At 35.7% G+C, this 27,315-nt stretch overlaps 1 protein-coding gene across 1 annotated transcript in view; it reads right to left on the minus strand.

Moving 5' to 3' along the window:
- Positions 1-5,719: 5,719 nt before the first annotated feature.
- Positions 5,720-27,315, minus strand: part of LOC149807282 (phosphoglucomutase-1-like) — a 39,363-nt gene continuing 17,767 nt past the window's right edge. Inside the window, exons 6-10 of the mRNA XM_089964541.1 lie at positions 26,029-26,160; positions 18,099-18,218; positions 16,210-16,393; positions 12,237-12,371; positions 5,720-6,114 (exon numbers count right to left, since the gene is read on the minus strand). Of these exons, the coding sequence (XP_089820667.1) occupies positions 6,025-6,114; positions 12,237-12,371; positions 16,210-16,393; positions 18,099-18,218; positions 26,029-26,160 (661 nt within the window). The 3' untranslated portion in view covers positions 5,720-6,024. The remainder of the gene's footprint in view (positions 6,115-12,236; positions 12,372-16,209; positions 16,394-18,098; positions 18,219-26,028; positions 26,161-27,315) is intronic.

The following is a 27,315-nucleotide window of genomic DNA, read 5'->3' on the forward strand; positions in this document are numbered from 1 at the left end:
TTCTTCTGATGTTCTCTGCTATTCTCAGTGTTTTCAGCCTTTCACATAGGTTATCTCTAAGGTCACTCAGCCCCTTTTTCTCTTCATCCACTGCCCTGTAATACCTCCTTGTCAGCTATTCAAGCTCCCCTCTTATGCTTGCAGTATCCCAAAGTCCCCAGTTATTTCATGGCAGTGTATTTCTCTGCTTCTTCTCTTCTATTCCAGACAGGTATTTTCCCATACCGTAGATGATTGTGTCTATGGCTTCTACCTCTGTCAACATCTCCTGTTATTTCCAGTAGTTGGTCTACATCCTCATTATACTGTCTCCATACTATTTTGCTTGAACCTTCTGTTGACTAACATTCTCATTTAACGTTACTGCCCTTCCCCAAGTACCCAACTCCTGTCTCCCGCTCCAATCCACAGAATCAACTATATTCTTCACCACCTTGCTGAACTTATTTTCATCCTCTCGCACTTGGAGATGCTGCACATTGTGGTATGTATCTTGATCCATCTCACCAGGTTGCCATGTGTGTTTACTAGATTCAGGATATAAGAACAGCCCATATTGATACAGTGAATATTTAGCCCTGTTTTGGTTTTACATGTTTGCCACAACTGCAGACTCTAGGCGTGTCCTTATTCTGGCTTGTGACTATTTATCTATGCGTGTTTGTCTCCACGGTTTGGCTGTTTGGTCGATTCTTCATTGCTCTTGAACAACCTTGAGGGTATCTCGCAACATACCTACCCATAGCAAACCTGTAGGTTTCTCGTACACAGAGGATGTACTGACTTGCTAGGCCATAACGCACCTGTTCAATAGACTTTCCCGATTGTCATCAGTCTCTCCTTGCTGTCACCATTCTGTTCACGGTTACAAATTAATCCTTCTTAACAGTACTGGGGTCTAATACTTATCTACTACATATCACTCATATGTTTGTTTATTTGTGAAAACCCCATGTTGCTACAACGATCAGTTCTGGAGAAGTATTGATATTACAATGTTTTCAAGATGAGCATGGTCATGAAATGGAAGATTAGATAGCACCATTTTCACGTAGGAGCAATCAGACCTTATAAAGAGCCTTACTTGCTGTCCAAAGGCACAATATTCATTTAGAACCAACTCTACATCATAAAGAACTGAACAAATAATGGACATTTAATTTTGTTGGGGTCTGGTGTGGTGGGGGAGGTGCTGGGATATTTAGGATAAAAAAATTCCATCCCTCACATAACTTAAATAAATATTTTTGCAATATTCTTGCTTTGGTTTGTGGAAATGACAATTTAATTGGCAAAAGAAAATAATTAAAAAGAAAAGAAACTATCTAGTTGTAAAAAAATGGAAGGCCAAAATTAAATAGCTAGCCCCCATATCTTCTTGATATGATCATCTATTTAAAAGGCTTGGTGTGGTTTGGTGTTTGGTGTTTCATAGCACAGCAACACATTAACGCAGTTCAAGTAAAGCATCTTGCTCCAGGATACACCATGGTAGCGGGGACCCAGAGTGGCCTAGTGGTCTAAAGTGCTCTCCATTCCAGATCACTGTCATCTCGTCTATATCTGCATGGGTTCGAGTCTCAGGGTCGGCTAATGTGGGTATGTGAGAAAGCCTGCCAGTAGCTTCTCGTGGGTCGGTGGCTCTTTAGGCGGTTTTCCAGGGTTCTTCCTCCACCAGTTATACTGGCTGCCATGTATTGCCTATCTTGAGCTGAAAAATGGCATCAAACCCTACAACAACATCACCACCATAGTAGCCAACCCAGCTGATCTCATGATAGAATTTCAATACATTCTGAAGGATTTTCAAGGTGACATCCCATGGAAGCCTCATTGTATATTAGGCATGCCACATTTTCATTTAGGACCAATTATACCTAATAAAAAGTATTTTGGTGAAAAACCCAGATGAGTAACAATAAGATTCTGAAGAAGGACAGCCATATAAAATGTCTGATGCTCACCATTTTCAAATAGGAACAATTAGAAATTATAATCTACTGCAGTGAAAAATACCCCATTTCACATCTTCTCGGGCAGAGTAGCAATAAAAAGATTTTCAAGACTTCTGTAGCTGTCATACTGAATCTCGGATATCCACCCATTTTATTTAGGACAAATTAAAGTCTTGAGTGAAACCCCCAAGTTAATTAGACTGTCAGTTAAGGTGGAGTAACAATAACATTTTCAAAATGGATGTCATGTTAGCCATAATGAATGTCAGACCAGTACCATATGAATTTAGTAGAAGCCACACATAATGTATTTTGGTGATATCCCAATGTTGATATGATGTTATGACCATTGATTATGGAGAACAGCAATAAGAGTTTCAAGATGGCAATCATAATGGCTATGTTGTTCATCAGATTCGCACCAATTTCATTAATGACCAACTAGACATCACAATAAATCAGGTCAATATGATCACGAGTTCAGAAAGAGAAACCACCACAAGATTTTCAAGATGCCCACATTGATGGCCATGTTGGAAATCAGGTCGGCAATATTTTATTTATGACCAACTAGATCCAATAAGATTTTTTGTTGTTGTGAAAACCACATCTCAGCATGTCCATCCTTTATGGACTAGTGATAACAATATTTTCATAGTGACTGCCATGGGGAGGGGAAGTGGTCATAGTGGATATCAGATCAACATCATGTTAATTTAGGATCAACCAAACAACATAAGAATTCATTTTATGAAAAGCCTGCATCAATCTGACCATCAGTTCAGTACTACATCTTTTTTTAAATAATGTATCTCCATTCACAAATTCTGTGGAATTTTAAAGTTAGTACATATTATGTTAAACTGGTTCAGATCTATGTTCTAGGTTCATCAAAAATTAGTACTGCATATTCTGACAGCACTTTCATATCTGAATGTAAACATCAAACCCGATATGCTACACATATTCACGTTAGTTTATTTTGCTTCTGTTATCTTAACCTTTCAAACGCCCTTTATCAGCAAATATATTGAATAGCCTTTCTTTGTTCTGAAATCACTTGAGAAAACTTGAACAAGTCATTTACCATCTGAACCCTAATTACATGTGGAACAATCAGCAAGAACAAGAACTTCCCTTCACAATTAGAACCATTCATTAATTCCTTCAGCAATGCATCATTCAACTAAACAGGTACTCTTCATGCCATTAGGCAACTAATTCTGATGCTACTTGATCTCTTCATAGACGTGATTAGCTTTACATCGCTTTTGGAAGAAGACACTGAGGGTGTACAAAAGTTACCATAATTCTCTACATTGCTAACAGTAATGCTTTTGCAAGACATTTTCCCAAAAAATTAATGCGGCGGGCATAAAATTAAGAAATGTAATATAAAAACATTCCACTGAGATGTAAAAGTTGTGATATAAAAGAAATCATTGATATACCTAATTATGAAATGTACCAGAAAATGTGATTTTTAGTTCCAGATGCACTCACTACTGCTTTTGTGTATGGTTTATCCTTCTATGAATAACAGGTTTTATTTTAAATATTGAGAAAAGTAAAATAATAATTCTTTCAGAAAACAATACTAAAGAATTTCACTGAATGCCAGTATTTTATTCCACTCAGCTGAACTTAAAAATTATTAACTGAATCAAGCTAACTTGCTACCTAAGAACCCCAGAAAATGGTGATATATCTCATTATTAAAGACACGAGAAAATGTCATTTTCACAACTGGATTAGCTGCTTTAGTATTAGCTTTTTCCTTCCATAAAATATCCTTGGTGTCTGAAAATTTTATGTATAATTTAGAATTGTTACAAATTTGGAAGAAGTATGGTGTTTGGAAAATTGTACGGTCAACATATTTAGAGTAATAACAGAACAGTTAATTGACCTTGCGCCAGAAGGTAGATTGCTCCGCCTACCGAACACGTGACTTGACAACCTCTTAACCTCCGACAAACATTCTGTGAAAATGGCGGGCATGATAACATTAAAAGATATACCAGACGATATTGGTGAGCAATATTTGCCATATGAAACAACAATGAGACAGAGAAAAGAAAACGAGAGCATTTATCCATCGCTTGCACTTCTCTAAGTTACATCGGTATGCAGACAAGCCGCCCCATGGAGAACTCGCCCCCACGTATCTAGAGAAGTCGCCACAGAGTGGTAGAAGCTGCCCCAATTGGTTGGAGAAGTCATCGCAAAACTTGTCACTAAAATAACCTTTTTATAACAGAATTAAGTCACCTTTTACGTGATTCATCTTTATATTTTTTATATATACGTGATCACAAAAGAGATATTAACTAAATTAAAGCAATATCATAGTAATATGTATAAGGACGAAATTAGTTCTGTATATAATCTAATGAATGACGACTGTATGGTGATTAAAAAGGATGATAAGTTTATGAATCAAGATGATTATGTTAAAGAAGATGAATGTCAATTAGAAATTTAAAAAAAAATTTGAACATGCATTAATGAGATAGCTAAAAATAATAATTCCATATGTGAGGAATTTGATACTTTCCCTCTTAACATACATACACCTCAATTCTACATATTACTCAAAACTCATACAAATCCTGACCATAATTTACCTTGAAATTTTCCAGGACGACAAATTATATCAGGTTGTAATTCATATACTGAAAACCTATCCAAATTTATTGATAGTGTTTTACAACCTTTAATGAAATCACTTCCTTCATACATTAAAGATACAACTACTTTCATTAGTCGAAGTCTATTCCACATCTATCTGATAAACTCAATCCTGGTATCATTAAATGTAACATCGCTATATACCAACATTCCGCATGCAGATGGTACTGAAGCATGTAAATATTTTCTTTATAACAATCCTAATAATAGTACACTATCTAGTGAAGATATTTGTAAAATAATAAAAACTTATCTTGGAAAATAATTATTTTCAATTTAATAATATGAATTACATACAGATAATGGGTATTAATATGGCTCCTATATACTCTTCACTTTCATGGGTGAATTAGAAAAGGATTTTAATCAAAATGAAAAGTTTAATCCATCTCTTTGGTTCAGATTTTTAGATGACATATTTATGATCTGGAAGCATTCAACTGAAGAACTAAAAAAAATTATTGATCGCCTAAATCATTTTCACCCGAAGATTAAATTTACTTATATTGCATCTAGTACACGTGTTTCATTTTTAGATGTAAATGTAATAAAAAATATTGATAACACTATCTCTACAAATATTATTAAAATGCATCTAATGATTTGAAGAGCAGATCAAATGGGACAGATAACACTTATTTTTCGTTAAGTACAGAAGTGGAGTTGATCAAATGGAAAAGTTGAAAAATTGCAAATTTTATAAATTTAACAAGTTATTAAGTTGAAGAAAAACAACAATAAATAAAGCATTAACCATGTGGCAACATCTCAGAATTACTATATGTGATCCTTGGGGTGACTTCTCCAGGTGAAGTGGGGCGACTTTTCCGAACGGTTGCGAAATTTGTAAATATATACAATAGCTGAGTCGATATCGACAGAAGCAGCTTGTTGGAGGAAAATGGCGGACGTAAACAGTGCCTGGAGGTGTGTATAATAGTGCTCGCAGATTGGTCAATCGAGCTGAATGATTGACAACTGGCGATAAGTCAATTGCCAACTGACAAGTATAAACCAATTTGAATTAGCACCAACTGCCAAACTCATGGTAAAAATGAAAACAGAAAATTAAGTCTTAGCATATACTTTTACTATTTGTAGTACACAGACATATAACAAAGGTTCAGAAATAATAAAGTGTGCTTATTCTGGATTTGGTACAACATGCAACTTCTACAAAACTTCAATTTGCTGTTTTGCATGACTCGTGCCTGATTCCAGTTTTAGCTGAAACCAAACCATTAGAACTGTGGAGATAACTGTGGTCTTGAAAGTAAGAAGGCCTTATTTTAGCAATCTCTGGGTAGTAGTAGAAACAAAATATAATGTATTTCACACACATAGCATGCTATGGTAAATTTTCTAGAATTCAGGCTAATTATGTGATGACAGTTGGCTCTTGTCTTCCAGTGAGTTCTCTCAACTGTGATATCCTCAGGGCAATCTCAATCAGTGGCTTCAAAACATCCTACAAAGAGAAAAGAAATTTTGATTATAAATTGTGTTTTACGGAGAACATTTAAAGTCTAATTAAGACAGCATTGTAAGCATCAGCATATAAAATCCCAGAACAGGATGCAAGGTCAGTTGGTTCCATCCCACCCACTACTTTGTTTGAGAATGAAGTTCACCACCATTAGGTTGGTGAAGATTATAAGGGTCATCTTCCTACAAAGCAGATCCTTCCAGGCAGAAAAGTCTTTGATTATGGTGTTCATTTCCAGGAGGTTAATGTTATCAGATATCTGCTCCAGTCCACAATAGCTGCTGACGGTGATAAAACAGGGCACCTGGTCAGCTGGTGTCACTAGAAACAATAATCATCAGTTGCGGATTCTCAAGGGTGATTCATGCCCCAAGGAATTCCAAAAAGGTGCACAGCGACCAATAGAGCCAACTGCAGCATATGGTGAAGATCTGCAGCTGCATTGAGCAGAATGTAAAATCTCCCTTGCACAAATCCACTTTCTTCTGAAAACTGATTCTGTGAACAAGAAATGTACAAGGAGGTGAACTAGAATTTGAGAGAAGACCATAATCAGATTAACTAAATGCTGGTACAGAGAGAGATCTGACTTCTCCCTGTCTACAAGAAAAGAAAAGAAACAGCATTAACATCCTGAACTACAATACAGCTCATCCACCCATCATGGTGGGGCAGTTAATTGTCTGCACGCTAACTTAATGGATTGCTTATAATATGTTAATTCCAACAGTGATACTGCCACATCTGTTATACCATCAACTAAAGATATGATTTGTGAAAGTAGTGACTACCATGAGCACCAAATTTTTTCTGATACTGGAAATGATGAAAACCATAACTTAAAACCAGCTGTTGTTATCGAAATCCAGTGAGGTTCTAGATAGCACAGCAAATATTAGACAATTAGGCTCCAAGTGCCAGACCTGATATTATTCATGTTCTAATGCATGTCACTGAAGAACATACATGTATTTTAAAAATCTCATATTGAAAAAAAAAAGTACATATAACTATACTCTGACACTTTTACCAGAGGTGAAACTTGTTTACTACATGCACATCAAAAAAATTTCATCAATATTTACATCAACTGAGCATGTACATAAACATTTTGAAAAATAAACAGATGAATTTGTTGTTGTTGTTGTGTGGTTTAATGCCATTTTTCAGCACACGATAGGCTATACATGGCGGCCAGTATTAATGGTGGAGGAAGAACCCGGGAAAACCCCGGAAAGAACCACCGACCCACGAGAAACTACTGGCAAGCTTTCTCACATAGCCACATTGGTCAAATCCGAGACTCGAACTGGCGCAGACAGAGGTGAGATGGCAGTGATCCGTAACGGAGAGCACTGTAGACCACTTGGCCACTCGGGGCCCCACCAGATGAATTTGAAAATATTTCATAGTTATAATATCAAGCTTTTCTTTGAATGAAAAGTGTGAGTTTCATTGGCTTTTGTATGTAAAGATTTAAGCAAACTGTATTCTTAATATATCACATTTTCACAATCAAAGAATTTAGTTTAATGTTCTTAATTGTTTGACGATAAAAGAAATTGCCATTGACAATGTAGGATTTGAAGACAAAAAATATGCAAGTAGATATTTCTCCTAGTATATAGTAATAATAAAGTTTGCATGTCAGTAGCATTATGTGAATAAATATGTCCATTAATTTATAAGGACAACAATGTAAATAAGCCAGACGATGCTCACTCCCTCTCATTGAATAAAGCTTACTGGGGTGAGAAACCAAAAGTCACACCCATTTTTCTGACACTAACTCAACTCTGCAGTGATTTTCAAATAAATCTCCACAAAAAAGCATGGTGTTAGAGCTATCCTCTGCACAAAGCCACTGGAATTCCATCAGAATGTGTGGAGAGACATTGGAAAGACTCATTCTTAATTCTCTTGATGCTCTCTCCAACTCAACTGCAATGCATGGAGAAATGAAAATTCAACTGAACTGTATTATATAATCAACCTTAACACATGTTTCATCCAGCTATGCTGCAGTAGCTATTGATGAGTTAATACTTAAGAGGCAGATGACATATTCAATGGTTTTTGTGAAATCCCACTGAGTGAGATCAAGTCCTAATGGGAGTATGCAAAACTGGTACATGGTTCCTTGGAGGAATTTGCAAGGAGCTGGATGTATGACATGAAAAGAGGCACTGGTCAAGTCTAGACTGATAGTGAACTTGTTCCTCTTCATGAAAAGCAAAACAGGAATGGCTATGTACTTGTTCAGCCAGTTGAAGCCCTCCAAAGCAATTTAGACCACCCATCAGTTTTCAGGAAAATGTTGATCCAAGTCTGATTAAAGTGAATAAGCCTGGCAACTATAGGCAGACTGTCCAAGGAAAGCCAGAAAATTAAGTCACTGCAATGGACTGGAAGGCATGAGGTAGGAAACACAAGGCTTCTTTTCATTTTTAACAGTGTGTTTCAACAGCTGTGGAGCTTGTTGCCACCTAATGTTTGAATGTAGTTTTACCTCTTCTCTTTCTGTCAAGTCTGAGGCAGATGTAATTGAAAAGTTGAATGACGGGGCAATGTAAGCAGAAGAGACATTTTTACATGGCCTGCCTCACCACTTTCTCAATGCAACAGCCAAACAAGGGACAACCAAAAGGTAATGATCACACAACCACAGAATGCTGTAATTTTTTAGGACAAGCAAAAAATTATGTCTTGTTTCACAAGGTCGAGGTTCCACAATGACATCTGAGCATTGAGTATAGTGTGGTGCACCACTGTTATTCACCTGAGTAATGCAACAAGTCAATACTCAGGCATTATCATTACCTGGTATAGCAGAAAAGCAAAAGACTGCTAGTACAGCCAAATTAAGCAAAGACAATGTACTACTATGTTCAATACTTAGGAGTCATTAGGAAAGCATCATGGTCAACCTTAATGACCAGAGGGGCGAGCAAGTTTACTTCCATAATATCCAAGGGCAAGTTTACTTCCATAATATCCATGGGCAAGTTTATTTCCATAATATCCAAGGGCAAGTTTATTTCCATGATATCCATGTCCAAACTTAGGACCTCTATGCAGTAGGCATTCAAGTGAGTATGACACCAGGCAGCAGAAAAGAATGCTGGCAATTGTATCTCTGAGAATACCTCCCCAATCACATTGATGGCAGAAATTAACAGCCACTATCTCTTGAATCCAACCTTCCCAGGCAAACTATAAAAATGTGTCTTACCTGTCTACATATCATAAGGACCATGAAAAAAGTACCTATAGAAAGTATTCCCCATATACCAGATGTTCTACAGCTAAAACTTGAGCGAAACATCAACAAGGATAATCACTTTTGTGTGGAAGAGAGGAGGGATTCAACACAATGTGAGAGGGTAACTAATCTCAAAGAAAAAGAATTTAAGATTAATACATTATATGATGACATTAGAAGAATAGGTTGCAGGAGGGATAAACGTGTGAGGATGATCCTTGCATAAAAGGTAGAAACAAATGTCATTTCCTTGCTAAGAAAAATGTATGCACAAATCCAGCAAAAACTCTAAACACATTACCCAAGATGAGGTTGTACTGCCATTATTAGGGTCTGATGATTGATTCAGCAACAGTCAGTGGACCCACCAGATTCAGTTTCTGCAATGCTATATCATGAAGGCAAAAGTCTGAGAAAGTTGACTGCATATACAGCAGAACCTGAATTGAAAGACCACCCCTTCTGCCAAATAATAATGGTCTCTCAAGATAGGTAGTCACTCACAAAAATGGTCCTTCAAGACAGGTTTTGCTGTACCAGCCATCAACCGCAATAATGTCTTGTATCAAAACATCATGTTCAAAAGCAAAGCATGCAGTGATGGCTCTAATCTTGAGAGCTGAAGTTCTTATGAGGCAATTCTAACCATGTGAAATAACAGATTACACTGAGTGGATCATACACTTTTGCCAACAGTTTTAAAGAGTTACATCTTGCTTCTTAATATTCACCATGAGAAAGAGTCACTGTCGTGCCCCAAAATGCTTTATATACATTTCAGCCAAGAACATGGGCTGGGTCTTGCAGTCACCTCTCCCAAAGGTGCTATTAAGTAAAAAAAAGTGCATGATCACTTTCTGATTGCCTATAGACTGCATCCAGTTCTGATGGTTGCATCATCAGAATAAATGAACTATCTAAATGGAACTTCAAACACAACCACTGTCAAGGCCTGACTCCTTATCTGATCAAGCAAAGATAATGTTTTGTTATATTCTGTACTAGATTACAAATCACTTGTAAATACAATGGTCAACCTTTTAGAACAATGTTGTGACAGTGATGTTCATCACCGCAACATTCTTGTTAAAACTCAGAACCTCTATCTGGCAGGCTTCCAAGTTTGTACAATACCAGCTGGCAGAAATGGACACCTTTGCTTGGTTGTCTGAGGAAATGATTTGCAAGTTACCAGGGCCTCATGATCTTGTCACACAGATAACTGAAAACCTTCTTGATTTTAGTTACCTGTGGTATCAGATAGGAGGGATGTTTGCCCTCATCATCTGCATCCATTGAAGCCTTGACCATTGACCCTGTATATCTAGCTTGCTAATGGATGTGGAGGGTGCAGGGATACTGTGATACTATCCATCTGTCCACCTCTCTGCATGTCCATAACTCTGGCACTTATACCACTGTGTGGAAATTCACCAAACTTACTCCATACTATTAGTTTCCCCATGTAAACTGCTCAGGTGACCAAGTAGTTAGAGCATCTGCCTCAGATGCAGGAGGTTGTGGGTTTGAATCCTGGCAGATTCATACCAAAGACTTATAAAAATGGTACACACAGCTGCCTCGCTTTGTGCTCAGCATTAAAAAGTTAGTGTTAGGAGTGGTCAGCCTTATGTCAGGGTAATTTGACTGGATGGGACATCATGCTACATGTCTGCAGCATGATGCCCCATTGCTAGACATCACTATAAAAATTGTTGAAGCTATGGTAAAAATCCCAAAACACGCACAGCCTGCCCATGTGGAAACCATCTGCAAGAGTGTTAAAAGTTTTCGCTCCCTTCCTTTCAGTCCTTAGTTAGTTGTCAAAGGCCAATGATGCAAAAACTGCAGTCAAAGTGACATTTGCGAATTAGTTTTTTTTACCAATCATTATATACGCAGACTTAGAGTTGGTGGGGGCAGGGGGGGTGTCAGAAAAATGTATTAAAAAGCTTGATAATTTTATGAAACTAGCTTGAGGCTTTTGTCACAAGATAAACTTAATCCTGCACTTGTTCTTGCTGAAACTTAATTTCACCATACTTGTTAAATAATTTCATTTGAAATGAGCAATAAAGCAAGTTTTTCTATATATGCATTAATAATCCACATAAACCTGAAACACCACCATTTCTTTCAGGCCTACTCTTTATTAATGTCATTATAAGTATGCACAGAAAGAAATTTAACAATTCAGTTTACTTTTTTCTGTCTAAGTTCAGTATAACAACCTTTAAAATGATTAAGATTTACTTTATCAACAGAGATGAAAGAAACAAATGCAATTACCTTCTATTTCTCACATGACAAATCACTGTAAAAGCAAAGAATTCCTTTAGCTACAAGTAAACTTGTAGTGACAATCTTGGTGTATTTACTATTAGTAAAGCACCATTTATGTTGTTCAGTTCTACAACAATATTATCTGCTCATTTGTTCTGTCAAGACACTAGTTTACTTTGTCATAAAAAGATGACATCAGCTTATTTTGTCATAAAAATATTTTTCTTCAATAAACAAAACAACACTCACTTTAATAATTATAAGTTTCCTGGCATTACCGTATTTATCCAATGATAACCCATGCAAGATGGTAAGACCCCAAAATCATTCTGTGTGATAATAAACCCACCCTACGTTTTGTCAAACTTATTAAGCTGGCATACTGGTCTTATCAGTGGAGAGATTCTGTAAAACATGCAAATTATCAAAGACATCATACTGATCACATATAAGATTGCTGATTTCACTGTATAGCATCCATGGATGTAGTTTTGTTGATATTCTTGAAGCTGAAAAGGCATGACAAATTCACAATTACCTGCCTGGGCAAATTACCTACCTGAGAATCAAGACTGAACTTGGATGGATCTGCCTCATACCCCTCAATGTACATTCTGATAGTGCTGCCACTGCTGCCTGTACCACTAAGGCGGAAAATGATGCGGGAGTCATCAGAGAAGATGATTCGAATACCCTGAAAAGTAAACATTGCATAATTATCAGAGTATCTGTAATTTAAGGTTACCATAATAAATAGAAAGCAAAACTTAGGTCATTAGCACACTAGTATCTGGTGAAAAAGCTTCCAGGTTTTGAAACCAACTGGGGGGGGAAGGGGGTAGGCATTTTATATTTCCATAATACCTCCAAAGCATCTATGGTTACTGTGGTTAAGAAACTAAACTATGCTATCCTTCAGACCAGTGTGTTATATCCCAGTGCCTTACATAACCCATTCAACAGAAAGACTGATACCAGTGTGTAATATCCCAGTGTCTTACATAACCCATTCAACAGAAAGACTGATACTATGGTACTTCAAAAGGGTAGGCACTGGTCACAAAGTAGAAATCTGGAGGGTTTTACCAAAAATCACATGTTAATACAAATTTACATTCATGACGAGTAGCTATAACATGTTTTTGGCAGCTCTAATGGATGTCCAATCTGGACCATTTTCATTAAGGGCCAACTATACATCATAAAAAAGTCTGTTGAGCAAAACCTCATGATGATATATGTGTCCATTCAGGTGTGTGTCTTTTGGGTTTTTAATATAGCTTCATCAATTTTAGACATATTGCTATGATGTCTGCAGTGAGGCAGTTTAAGCTAATATCTAGCATTGGGACATCATATCCCACCCAGTCAAATTGTCCTGACACCAGGCCGACCAGTCCTAATGCTAACCTCTTGATGTTGAGTGCTGAGCAAGGCAGCTGCTAGTACCATTTTATAAGTCTTCTGTATGACTCAGCTGTAGTTTGAACCTACAACCTCCCACATCCGAGGTAGATGCTCTAACTATTTAAGCCAATGGAGTGCTCCCATTCAGGTGTAGTAGTGATAATAAGACTTTATTATGGCTGCTTTGGCAGCCATATTGGATGTCAGATTGATACCATTTTCAACTAAGACTAATTAGAGATCATAAAGAAATTTAAATACAATAGTCCCCCTCTTGAACCCCCCGCTCCTTATGGCCAGAATTCTTTGCCAACGACAAGTTTGTGTTCAAAAGTACCCCTCAAGAAGGGCCACCCCTCTAAAGCGACCAGCGGCCAGCATATTAGTACAAAAAATGGAAAATTTGCCCCTAACAAGTGGCCAATTTTTATTTCAAATGTGTCCAGAACCAATAATTAATTCATATCATGATGTAAGGTAAGTAATCAGATTATCTCTACTGTCAACACATGTCTCCCAATGTCAGGTTTCTGTTACTGAAAGAAGTGTTGACTAAAGTACAAGTAACATTAAGATAAATATTATATCATTATCTATAAAAGCCGACGTTTACAGGAAATGGGCTCAACAATGTTAAGATACAGTTTTGGGCTTCACATATCTGAAGAGTTCTTCTCTTTGATGATTACAACCGGACATAACTGTCAAGATCATAACATGGTCAGAATAGGTTAAAAGTTGATTCTGTGCATTAACACACACACACAGAGTAACCTTGAACAAAACAGGGTACCAGACAAAGACCGAAAACTCGTGTGACAATATATTTATCACTTCCTTTACGAAGAAGGCATTTCATCCACTCTACAAAAGTTTCGTCTGCATAATTAAATCGCATACAGTTTGTAATATCTGAATAAATCATTACCAAACATTAACATGTCATCATGTAAACGGAGACATTATTTTAGAAGAAAGTCTGTTTTTTACTCGATGACATATGGTGGGGTGGGGAGGGGGGAACTTGGCGAACCATTTTATGTAGAAAAGAATTGAATAAAACAGTTTTATGCTGAAAAGACTAGAATAAACAATGTCATAACCAATAAGGAGATTTTTCAGCAGCAGTGGGAAAATGGAGCAAATGGAAAGAGAATTATGTATGTACCAAGATTTAAATGACGGTTTTGAATGGTTTTGCATGTACATGACAAAAATAACTGCTTGCATATCACGCTTATGTCAAGAATAAGAACTATTAATGTATATTCAGTTGAAATAAGTCCATTATTATAACAAGAAGAAACTTTTAATAACTAATGTTACTTTTAAACAAAGATATTAAATGAAGATATTAAATGCTTTGAAGTATGTAACTTTCTTACTATGTACATTACATATACTTCTCACAAAAAATTTAGTCCTGCTCTGGAAAGGCCACCAGTCTTATAAGGCCACTTTCCCAGTACAGAAGGGGTGGCTGTGTAAGAGAGGGACCACTGTAGTAAAAAACATATCAGGTGTAGTAATGACGATAAGATTTTCAAGGTGGCCACTGTGGTGGCCAAACTGGATGCATTGGTGGCACCATTTTCATTTAGGACCAATTAAACATCATAAAAGTCTAGTAGTGAAAACCACCATGTCAATACAACCATCCATTCAGCAGGAAAAGCAATAGCAAGGTTCACATTATGGCTGCAGTGTCAGCCCATACTGAAAGTCTGATTAGCACCGTTTTCGTTTGGGACCAATCACAATAACTCTGTTAGGGATATAACCATACATTCTGGAGTAGTAGTAATAGCACAATTTTCAAGATAGTTGCTGCAATCACCATACTAGATGTCCATTATCATTTAGGTCTAACCTGAACTTGGGATAAATGTGTTTGTAAATTTACATAGCAACCCTCCCAGTTGTTTAGGAGAAGTGCAATAACAAACTTGTGCTAATGGGCCACAGATGAAACACATTATGGCCATTTTATGTTCTTCCCAACCTGTCAAAACTAGCGGAATCAATTGCCCATACCCAATTGTATCAGTACACAACTTATTATCCAAAAATTAATCAGGTTTTACAAAACTCAATGCCTTTTGTTAGTCATCCGCTTTTGTCAACTAGGTAAACATGCATTTAGTACGTTCAGAGTTGCAATTTGAGACTGGTCAAGTTTATGCAAACATTAAGTTCTACTAAATAGTTTGTCAAGAACATTTAGATCTTAATTACCTCCAGTAAAATTTCAGAGCCAGCAGTTCCAAATGTCATGGAGCTGAATGGTTTCTTGTTAGATCTCTCAGCGTTGTGTCATTTCTTTTGACTTCTTCAATTTTTATGTGGCAACAGCAATCACATCTCCCATCATGGGAAATACTCAAATCAACATAACATGATGTCCAGTAAATGAAATTATCGCCTTTCATGCTTTTTTCGAAGAATCTGAATAATGCTTTTTTTTAATCTAGTTCCTCTTTTTATAAGTTTGCGGTCATTTTTCACCCTCAGCAGTATTTTTCATTTTGTTGTATGCCATTCTAGAAAATACTAAAAGGCAAAATCTTGATCATGCAGGTATTTTGCATGAAAAACGTGGGAAGATTAAAACATCAGAGACACTATTGTAAATTTAGTCTAACTTCTCTGCCCAAATCGACTGAATCTAAGATGAAACCTGGATATAAATTAAACACAAGCAAGCCAGTATCCTGATTTGACGGCAACAATTGTAATTTTTGTAAATGTTATTATTCATTAAATCTGCAATTTAACGGTCATCATAAGGGTCGGCATATATATATATATATATATATATATATATATATATATATATATATATGGACAGATTGATGCAATGGACAGACTTGAATAACACTATGTAGATGGTGAGGGTATAAAAATACAGTGAAACTGGTTTTAATTAATAATTTGGTTTTTCATTTAAAGAAAGGTGTGTCCTGTACCAAGTGACTGAATATAAATGTGAAGAAAAAAGAAAAGGGATTCATAAATGCTGTCTATTATACTGTAAGCAGGTATCCCTAATATAGAGGTCACTACCTTCCCAGTTTTAATCCAACTTACACCATACCAAGCCACTGTCCTTTTGGTCATATGCCCACCTGATTTTTACTGACCATGCCATCAACAGGGTCAGTATAGGCAAAGTTGTCTGCCTTGGCAAGTGTGTAGGTCTTTTCTCCGGAGCTGTAAGACTGGCCAATGTGTGACCCATCTGATGCAAACTTGTTGAGATTCTCCATCATCTGGTTGGCTGGGGTGGAATCACAGTTCTCATAGTCATACCTATGCAAACAGAAAATACACTGTTAGACATCATTAAATGCAACCCACTTTCTAACAGGATATATGTAAAATTTACAGTGATAAAATTTATGATAAACTACTGGAGAGTTTGATGTCATTGTAACGCTGACTCTGTTTGATGTAGTGATACCAAATGCTTGTTTTTGAGTAACTATGCAAATGGTGGTTTTACTACTATAAAATCTGTTTTACTAATGATGACATACTCAATTTATGACAGTAAAAATATCATGAGATTCCTGAACTTTTTAAATATGGAACAGTGATCTCTCATGAAGGACCTCTGCATATCTGTCACTGCATCTAATATAATCTCTAAGATGCACCCATGTATGAACATAAAGATCTGTACAACCCTAATCTGATTGCACCCATGAATGAACATAGATTTTTTTACCCTTTTCTGACTGCATCCATGTGTGAACATTAAAACTATTCTGATTGCACCCATGAATGAACAGAAACATTTTTTAGCCTATTCTGATTGAACCCATGAATGAACATAGTCTTTTTTATAATATTTCTGATTGCACCCATGTGTGAACATAAAAATATTTTAAAACCTATTCTGATTTCACCCATGTGTGAACTTAAACATTTCTGGCCTTTTTCTGACTGCATCCACGAATGAACATGGGTTTGTATTTCTGTCAAATGCTGAATATTGGCCATCATGATTAATTTAGCCTTTGCTTTCAAATCAAGAACCTGCAGGAACCAAAACTAGCATCATCATAGAATATATTTTTGCCTATTGTTTTTCTTTATCAACTGAGCAAAAGCTAGTTTTCTTGCCTTTTTTCAGTCAATTAGGGCAATGAATTTATGCAAGAATTTGTTGTTAAACTTTATTTGATCATTATCAGAACGGTGTTCAGTTCAAAAATGGGAAATGAAAGTTAATTTATCTTTAAAACATCTCATATAATACTGTAACAGTTCAGGAATCTTCATCTCTTCTTTTTTCACACTAGCAGACACATGTTAAGTTGCTCTAAATTACAATATGTACAATAACTATATGACCAAATCATACTCACTTACAAATCAGGCCCAACTGCAAACAACACCGATCCTAATCTGCCATTACATAATGCATTGGCCAAACAGGGTCTATTTTTTTTGTCTTACTGGTTGCTCCTAAAAAACTGACCAGACCCAGATCTGCAGATGCAGTAAGCAACAAAAAAGACCTGAGTCTACATAGTTTGCAGCTGAATCCAACAATAAGCATGTACATATGGTAAGTATTTTCTATGGCAGTATAATCAGATGTATTACAATTAAGTCAATGCTTATCCCATTATTATGAAATGCTTAAAAAAAAAGTAATTTTATAAAATTTTATCATATATTTTCAGACTAAGATTTTTTTAATATTATGTCTAAAAATATGTTGCATATTTACTTAAATGGTTGAACAGCAAGCGATAAGAAATAATTTTTTATAACATGGTCCAGCTGGTCATTAAGTTGTTCATAAATAAGCTAGCACAAGATGCAGTGTAATATATATTTTTTGTGTGACCCAATTCATACATTTTAGCTGGATACAGTGTAATATATATTTTTTGTGCGACCCAATTCATACATTTTAGATGGATACCTTGTATACACAACCATAAATGTGACATGCTATGACACAGCATCAAATATTTTCAATTAAAACCTTCATGAAACCTACCTAGTGTAAAAGTTTCGTCCATATTTTTTCCAATGTTCTTTCATTATCTCTTCTACAGACTTTTTTGTATTGGCCATCACTGACAACCAGGCTAGTGCTGCCCACAGGCCATCTTTTTCACTAAAAAATAGCATAATTTAAAACACAAATTAGGAAAAAAGATGGTTACAGTTAAGTAGAAGTACATGCAACAAAAACTAGTATGTGATTGGTGTTACTGCAAAGGACTCTGCTTGCTAAAGTGCTGCCCAAATAATCTGACTGAAAGTGGAAATAATTACTTTGAGTGTAGACAAACTTGTAAAAGATCTTTTCAAAATGAAGCTTTACACCAAAATTGACGGAAAATTGATAATTCCATATAAATATGCTGTAGAAACTGTAAGTATAATGGATGGAAGGGTAGACAGATGGTGAGACAAATGACTGGACAAAATAATTACTACAGTAAAACCTGTCATGAGCGACCTCTGCTATGAGCGACCACCTGTCATTTCCGACCACAATCGTAATGCACGGATCGATTTTACTATATAAACGCTCTGCTATGAACGACCACCTGCTGAACGCGACCAGCGACCGCGATTTCTTGGCAAAATATGCATTTTGACACTGCTATGAACGACCGCATCGCCAAAAAATCAAAACAGATTGACACCACTGACCTTAACTTAATCCTTTGTAAACACTAGAGCTCGGGATAAATGTAGTATGCAAACAAAGTGCACATTAAATAACACTATAGTTGAACAACCATATATCGGGATAAACACCTCTAACCATCATTTAATCCTTTGTAACAAAGACTGCATAAATAGCAAAGATTGCTCTAATAAAGTATTTAAAAATAATTTGTCTTGCTACAGTACCAGTTTTGTGAAATTTACAACTCCAGCGTACGGTGTCATTTGTAAACTGCAGTAAACCAGACTAAAGTACATGTCACTAACCGCCATTGTAGTGCCGAAGTCATGTGAATAGACAGTAAGAGTAACATCAAAGGGAGTAATGATGGATATACGCAGTCAATTTAGAGGTTTGTATTTTTTCTTTATCTTTATGAAAACTCACAAAACGCCGGTAGTCCTTATGTCCAAGTGAGAAATCGTTTGAAAGGGCTTCAGTGTTGGTTTGAGTACGTCGTTTGCTTTCCAGTTAATCCATAATGCCTGGAGGGTGAATGAGCTCATTGTCTTTAATACTAATAAGTGAGAATCATTTCCGGATTTTTTAAAAATTATTTTTTATTTCTTTTGTTAGTGTTTCACCAAGCCACAATCTGTTTACGTGGGTGCAGATGGTCGGAACATTTGTTTATCGAGCTATAACGCTGTTGATTTAAACTTCGTCTCAGAATAAATGTATTGTTTCCTGATGAGTTAATTATGTCTTTTGGTTTCATTCATTGGTACATAATATATATTTAGTCCACAATTCCCCAAAACCTGATCAAAACCGATAGTCTTTATAATGTCAACACTAATAACAACGGCAGAATCTCCGCTGAAAAACAGAAAAAATTTAACACTGGAAGAAAGGATTAATGTCATTGAAAGAAATGAAAAAGGCGAGACCACTCGCAAAATAGCAGTCAGCTTAAGCGTCGGTAAAACGCAAGTTCAGAATGTAATCAAAGCCAAGAAGTCCATTAGAAACGAATGGCAGAAAGGTGCACAAGCACAGAGGAAATATGCCACGGCACGACGGACAGTTTACGGAGATCTGAACGAGCGAGTATGGGAGTCGTTTTGTGTTGCAAGGAGTAAAAACATACCAGTAAGTGGAAAGTTGATTCAGGAAAAGGCAATAATTGAGATACATGTTCAGACCAAATAGCTGAGTAAAACATGTCAACAAAGAAGTATAATGGATTTCTTTTAAAAAAACAAGTGAATAAGTGTATAAGTGTATAAAATAAGATATATACATCATATTTTAACTGTTCATTTTTTGTACATATTAATGTGATGTTGAAATAAAAATTTTATTCTCGTTGTTTGATAGATGTATATCTTTATTATATAAAGATATTTTGAGAGGAATGCATGCAATATTTAACAAGATTCATGAATAAAGGATATAAATGTACAGTGAGTATGGGTATTATTTATTTTTCAACAATGCTAACTATTGACTCTGAAAACCAGTCCATTTTCACACACCTCTTATGAGAGACCACCTGTCTTGAGAGACCGCTTTTGGTTGGCAGAAGGGGCGGTCTCTCATAACAGGTTTTACTGTATTGGGCTATTGCCAACTTTGTTGGGCATGGCACTAATCAGCATACTATCTACTAAGCTAATATAAGATGTCCTTCACCTTTTATACCATATGAACATTTTCCATCTTTTGTAAGCCCTACAAGCTTAAAAAAAGACAGTTATTTACTTCATTATTTCTTGTGCCCCTGTTTCTTAACATACAAAGACAAGTTTGGCTGCAAAGAACAGACTTTTCTGTTATAGGAAAATTAGTGTAGGATAGTAAGTATGCAGTTCTCTACGATGAGTTATAAGTAACAATGATTGACTAGCTTTTATTGCACAGTCACATAATTTCAGCCTATTTTATAAACTCTTTAAAACTTGACAAAAATAACAATAAATAACTGAATTGTTGCTCTAAAACAAATAATAAAAGCAACAGGAGTAAGGTATTGATTACCAAAGTTAAAGTTAATATATTTCATCAGTTTGTGAATGCAAATTCACACTTTGATTGAAACAGAAGGCAGAAAAGAAATGCTTGGAGAACTTTGATTCTACAAAAGTAATAAATGCTGTGTTGTTTTTCCTCCACTACATATATCTGTCCTGTGGAGCTCTCCTGCATATTTGGGACTATGCCCCCCACCCCCAATTCAGACCATGAAACTGTTCATAGCCCCACTGTCAAAGTACACACTCGACATTATAAGGGAGTTAATCTGGGAAGTCTGTCCATACCCTAGAAGAGTCCGACCTCTTGAGTCATAACTTGAAAAACACAATAACATCCCCATCCAAAGAAGCTGCTGTGGCTCAGTGGTTAAGGTACTGTACTCATAACCACAAGATTGCAGCTCAATTCCCACCATTAGATAAGCTTCGATCCTCCATAATATAGAAGGATCTTGCTCATAACTGATCTCACCTGTAATTCTGATTATATAAACTTAAATATGTTTTTTTTAAATCTGACCAAAGTCTGATCAGAAATGTGGTCTCATGAGTGTTCACAAATTCAGTTAATCAGATGCAAGATCTTATTAATATGCACCAATGTGTTCATTATCTAATTCGTCCAAGGTCCTGATATACATACCAAATCTGATCCTAAATACTGCCTCTAGAGTGTTCACAGGCTCATCTAATGATATGTACGATCAACTAATTAATATGCACGGACATTGCTAATAACTCAGCTCACCCATGATCTTGATATAAACTCATATGTAAAATGTGATCAAGCTCTAATCAGAAATATAGCCTTTGGAGTCTCAGCCAATTATATGCAAGAGCCCCTCATAAATACTCAGAGACATTGCTCGTAATCAAACTTGTCTAAAATTTCAAAATCATAAGCTACATACCAAAACAAGTTAAAATCTGTTCAGAATCATGGCTTCTACAGTTTTGACATGTTTAGCCAATTAGATGCAAGATCATGATATCTTTATGCACGGATGTCACTCAAAACTGAACTCATCTGAGCTCTTGATGACATAAGCCTACATACCAAATCTGATCAGAATCATGGCCTGTAAAGTGTTCAAAAACCTCAGCCTACCAGATGCAATACCACCTCATTAATATGCATAGATCATATTCATATTTGAATTCATCCATAATTTTGATAAAATAGTGCTCAAAGAAAAAACAATTCAGACACAGGCCCAGTGCAAGTGACATTAAACAAATCAAACATTGGGCTCAATTTCCACTACACCTATCTCCAATTCCCTGATTTCTTTTACTCTTATTCTGACACAACACTGAAATTTTGGTATTTCAAAATGAAAATAAAATAAAGATTTAAACTGACTCTTAAAATATTTCTCATAAAGCAATGTTTTCCTCCAGGTCCTGATGTCAACCATTGTCCAAAATGATCTGAGCTCTATGAATTTTTCAGACACAGGCCCTGGGCAAGTCTTAAAAAAAATAATTGCTGATTTAACATCCATCTGCCTGAGAAGGACATATTTTTGCTGTTATTTTGACATACCCACACTGTCCAGAAAATTTACATGGTTGGTCCCTAATATTTCTGATATTGTGTCACTGAATCCTTGTTCACATTCTAACATGGTTTAAATTTAATTCACAATTTCTGTATGCTCTGGTGGTAAATTCTTTATAATTGTGACACAACTTTGCTCTTGTGATTTCTGACTGTATGCCTCAGGTCAATGTACATTCTGTATTTCGTCATAATCTCTGTGTAGGTTTAATTATTTATTGGCCTTGGACTAATTTTACTTTATGAAAGCAGCAAAAATCTCCATGTTTCTTGATCAAAAGTTGAAAGTAGAAATGAAGTTGGTGAGGTGTTGATTTTTTAAAAAGATATCAGTAGGTAAAAACAGTAGCTTCAAGTCTGAAAGTAGTTCATGCGATAGTACTGTTGTTGTGTGACAATTACAGAAAACACCCACAAAGTATCAATAAAATCAATGGCCAATTCTTTGAATTAAATGGATTTAAATATAACATAATTATCACAGTTCACATAGGTTGAAAAAACATTGGGGACTTTAATAAACTGCAGTACCTTACCTTAGTTAAATTATCAAACAATCACACAGGTACTGCTCAATATATTTAACCAGCAATGCATTACCAAGTCAGTGTGAGTGAGGGACAGCTTATTATTTATTCATGCTGTACAAGTAAACACTAATTACTGTTAACCAGTAAAATATGGAGAACAGAAATAGTACTTTTCCACATTCATAGATCACATGCTTTGCTGTGCACGCATAAGTTTATGGATTCTGATACAATTAAGTATATAATCTTCAAAATGTGGAGGGATCTACAGCTGGGAGTTGAATATTAATAATTTATCAGTGTCTTTCAAGAAAAAAAATAAAAATGCAGATTTTGTTGAAGGGCTCAAGGTTTCTGTTGAAGGGCTCGAGGTTTCTTTTGTGCAAATAAGCCAACACTTCTGTTTGGAATGGCCTGATCTTGATTTTGCCATTCACCAAGGCATTGGGCTAAAACATATTTCTTAGTACTGTAAAATAAACCTATATTCTAACTTTTATCAAAACTCGATCAAAATCATGGGGCTCCAGAGTGGTAACAAGCAAATATTGATGGATGTATGATGGACACATGACCATAACATACAGAGTTTTCCCCCCACTTTTTGAACACAAATTTCCAGACCTTCTCCTGGTTTTTTCCTGGACAAAATTCATATTTCTAGATTCACTTATTATCATCATTGAGTGGAATTACAAACCATTCTGGCATAGAAAATATGCATTTTTAAATGTAACACCGTTTCCATTTCGAGACTCCAATGACATGCGAATTATATATATAACCATACACTAAAGCACATGATAGATCACTTGAAATGGGTATAATGATTCATATAAATTTGCATCTAACTCATTTGAATTTGTATAATAAAAATATTAACTTTACTCTCCTTGTCTGCATATTATATTGTATGAAGAGAGATTACTGGTAAAGACTGTTTTACATTTTAACAAGAAGCCCTTAAAAATGATATACCTTTATTTCAAAACAGCAGCTGAATTGTTTTTAAACTGACTTCTGCAGGTGTCAAAAACCTTTTTCTATGTACTCCTCGCTGGGATAAGCGAGTTGTTACAGATCTTCATCTGTGTGATCATGTTCTTTGGCTGTGTGATCACTACAGTACAACCCAAGTTATGCTATTAGGCTGTGTGATCAATACAGTATAACACAATTTGTGCTCTTATGCTGTGTGATCATTACAGTACAACACAATTTATGCTCTTAGGATATGTGATCACTAGAGTACAACATAATTTATGCTCTTAGGCTGTGTGATCAATACAGTACAACACAACTTATGCTGTTAGGCTGTGTGATCACTACAGTACAACACAACTTATGCTCTTAGGATATGTGATCACTACAGTACAACACAACTTATGCTCTTAGGATATGTGATCACTACAGTACAACACAACTTATGCTGTTAGGCAGTGTGATCACTACAGTACAACACAACTTATGCTCTTAGGATATGTGATCACTACAGTACAACACAACTTATGCTCTTAGGCTAGTATGTCTTATTAATGTGCTAATTCTTAAAAAATAAACCCAAAAGGAAGTCTAGTAATATTAGAGAAAAAAAATCTTACTTGAACAATGGAAAATTTCCTAACTGCATGAAAATGAATCGGTTCTTGATGTATGGAAAGATAGCTTTGTATCATTACTGCCATGGTTCTTGGAATACTCAAATGCTGTGGAAATAGGCATGATGTGGTAATGGTATGTAGTAATATAAAAAACACCACTGGCACCTGATGCTAACTTAATACCAAAAGGGTTTTAATGTGCTGTCTTTGCTCCAATGCCTGAACAGAATATTGTCATGATCCAAACCAATTTTAGTATCAAGTTTGTGCTGATGCCTGTGTATAAAGCTAAGTCAGCTTCCTTTGTGATATGTTCTGGACTGAAAAAATTAATTGGTAATTGATGTACACTAGATCTTAAGCAATGATGAGCTTCATAACTTATTAAGGATAGAAAGTGCACTCAGATAATCTCAAGGTGTAAATCTGCATCAGTTTGACCAGGGACAAGTAAGAAGTAAGTAGTAACGTTTTCCTTGGCACAGCCAAGTATTATGTGGCCACGAAGACAGAAATCATAGTTTTCCAGAGCCTTGCTAAGGTCTGGTTGGTGCCTTAACATTTACTTTCAATGTAAATCTGAGTCTGGACCGTATGTTTAGTGGTTATTATCATGGATAACCAGAACATAGGATACTGTATTGAAAATTACTAAAATAATCATTTGATTTTTACATATTTAACAAAGTCTGATGGTACAATTTACAAAAAAGGTGAGTTACGGCTGTCAAAGGTTACTACTCATGATAATGCTAAACACCATGTATCCAGTGTGAATTACCAAATACTAAGCTTTATCACAACAGATGTTTGTTAAATTTACAAATCTAAAGAGGAACTGGGGAAGATAAGCTTTATTATTTTCACTAACATTTACCAAGATTACACGTTGCAGACATGTTGGTATAGAGTAATGATTGACTGGTCTTCTTCCGTTTCACATAAGAAAAGATTGTGATATGGAGTGGAGTATGGGGTAACCAGTTTACTTGCCTAACCAGATCACCTGAATGCTTGGATTGACTATACCAATGTTTTGGGCAAGCACCCAAATGATCCATACAGCAACTGTATCTAAAATGAATGAAAAGTTCCACAACCTCCAAAAAATCCACTAAGAACTCAATCAATTTAACACATGATCAGTTCAATTATAACTTAATTACATAATTTTTCTGAAACTAATTTTGAGTTGACCCAGTTTGGTTGAAACGGCTCTGCTGCAGTTATGTCCTTTTATCAAGCGGAGCATGTGGATTCAAATTTAGACTGTTTAGGGATTCAATGGTAAAAAGAAAGCATGATTTTCCATACCCGAGCATTTTATACTATGTTTAGAATGAAAATAAGCCAACACAGATTTTGGTCATTATGAAAACTTGTGGGTTATGTATATCAGCAGGTAATCTATTTTTTACACACAACCAAAATATGACAGGTAATACATGAGTGTGTGTTATATTGGACACATGTTATGTTCAATAAATTGATATTTATACCAATTTCTTCCATGAGGTAAAATCATGGAGATACTATTGATACATAAGCCAGACCCCATAAAGACCTAAATATATTTACCGTATATGATCTGATCCTGTTCCAAAGCTTTCCTCTCCACACAAAGAGAGTCTGCCAGCATCCATTAAGTTTCCAAAGAATTTCCACCCTGTTGGGACTTCATAACAACTCTGCTTCTTGCCCTTAGCTACTCTGAAGTTTAAGAGAGAAAAAAAAATGAAATATAATGAATTACCTGATGAGCTTTCAATAATTACTGTCCAAGATCCATGTAAACCTTTAAAAGCATTGAAGCAACATGTGTTTTTTAAATGAATAGCACAAAAATGGACAAAATGGACAAAATGGTCCCAGGCAAATAATTATTTTACAACTTATGAAACCAGCCTATGTGTAAAATTAGTTTAAAACTTGTATCGATAATCCGGAAATAATCGGTCCAAAAATAAGAAAATTCAAAAAACCGTATCTGAAAATATAGTCAGTTGGATAATACAGATTCACCTATGCAAACTTGGAGTTGTGTCAATGTATCAATCTCTGATTGGTCAAATTCTAGTGGTATGTTAAAGTTATCAATGATCACGTGCCCATGTGTCTGGAAAAACTAAGTAGCGTCACCATATTGTAACCAGCGATTGTATAAACAATGTCTGTTTAGCTAGTCGCCGATGGGGGTGTTAATAATTAAATAAACACACTGGGGTCAAATCATCCATGCTTTTTGACATAATATATGGCAAATAAATTAAGTGTGTCATTAAGCCTCTTTGTTGTTTACCAATTGTATGTAACAATCAGTTTATTGATGGCTGTACAAATACAGTTGATTGATTTAAGCTGTGGACAGTATAGGGCTTCATTTCCGAATAAAATAGGGATGTCAATTATCAGCTCATTAGCAGCTACAACAGCTGTAAAATGACTTATAAAAATAACTGCATTTCATTAGTTTACCATAACGCATTAACTGCGAGATATCAGTTTGTATTCTTTGTACTTTTTACATATATTATGGCGACACCATCAAGCAAGCGTAGATGAGTAAAACCAAGCCAAGGACAGCACCACAATATTAATTTTGCATTTTGAGCAGACGTCAGCAATATTCACCAGTGATGACATAAAACATAATAGTAAAGCCCTTGAGAATCTATGGACACTATCAATAATCACTGCAGATAGATCCGCCAAAGAATCCACTCAAACAAAGGTTACAGATTTCTTCAGGAAATTGACATCATAAATGTATGTACAGTACATACATTTACATGTACATAGTGTGATGTGTTAATCGTCTAAATTTATATTTACGGTACATGTATGTAGAAGAGCATGTTATAATAA

This window comes from Sinohyriopsis cumingii, chromosome 1 (genome assembly GCF_028554795.1).
Source record: "Sinohyriopsis cumingii isolate HCF-2022 chromosome 1, ASM2855479v2, whole genome shotgun sequence".
Taxonomy (NCBI): Eukaryota; Metazoa; Mollusca; class Bivalvia; order Unionida; family Unionidae; genus Sinohyriopsis; species Sinohyriopsis cumingii.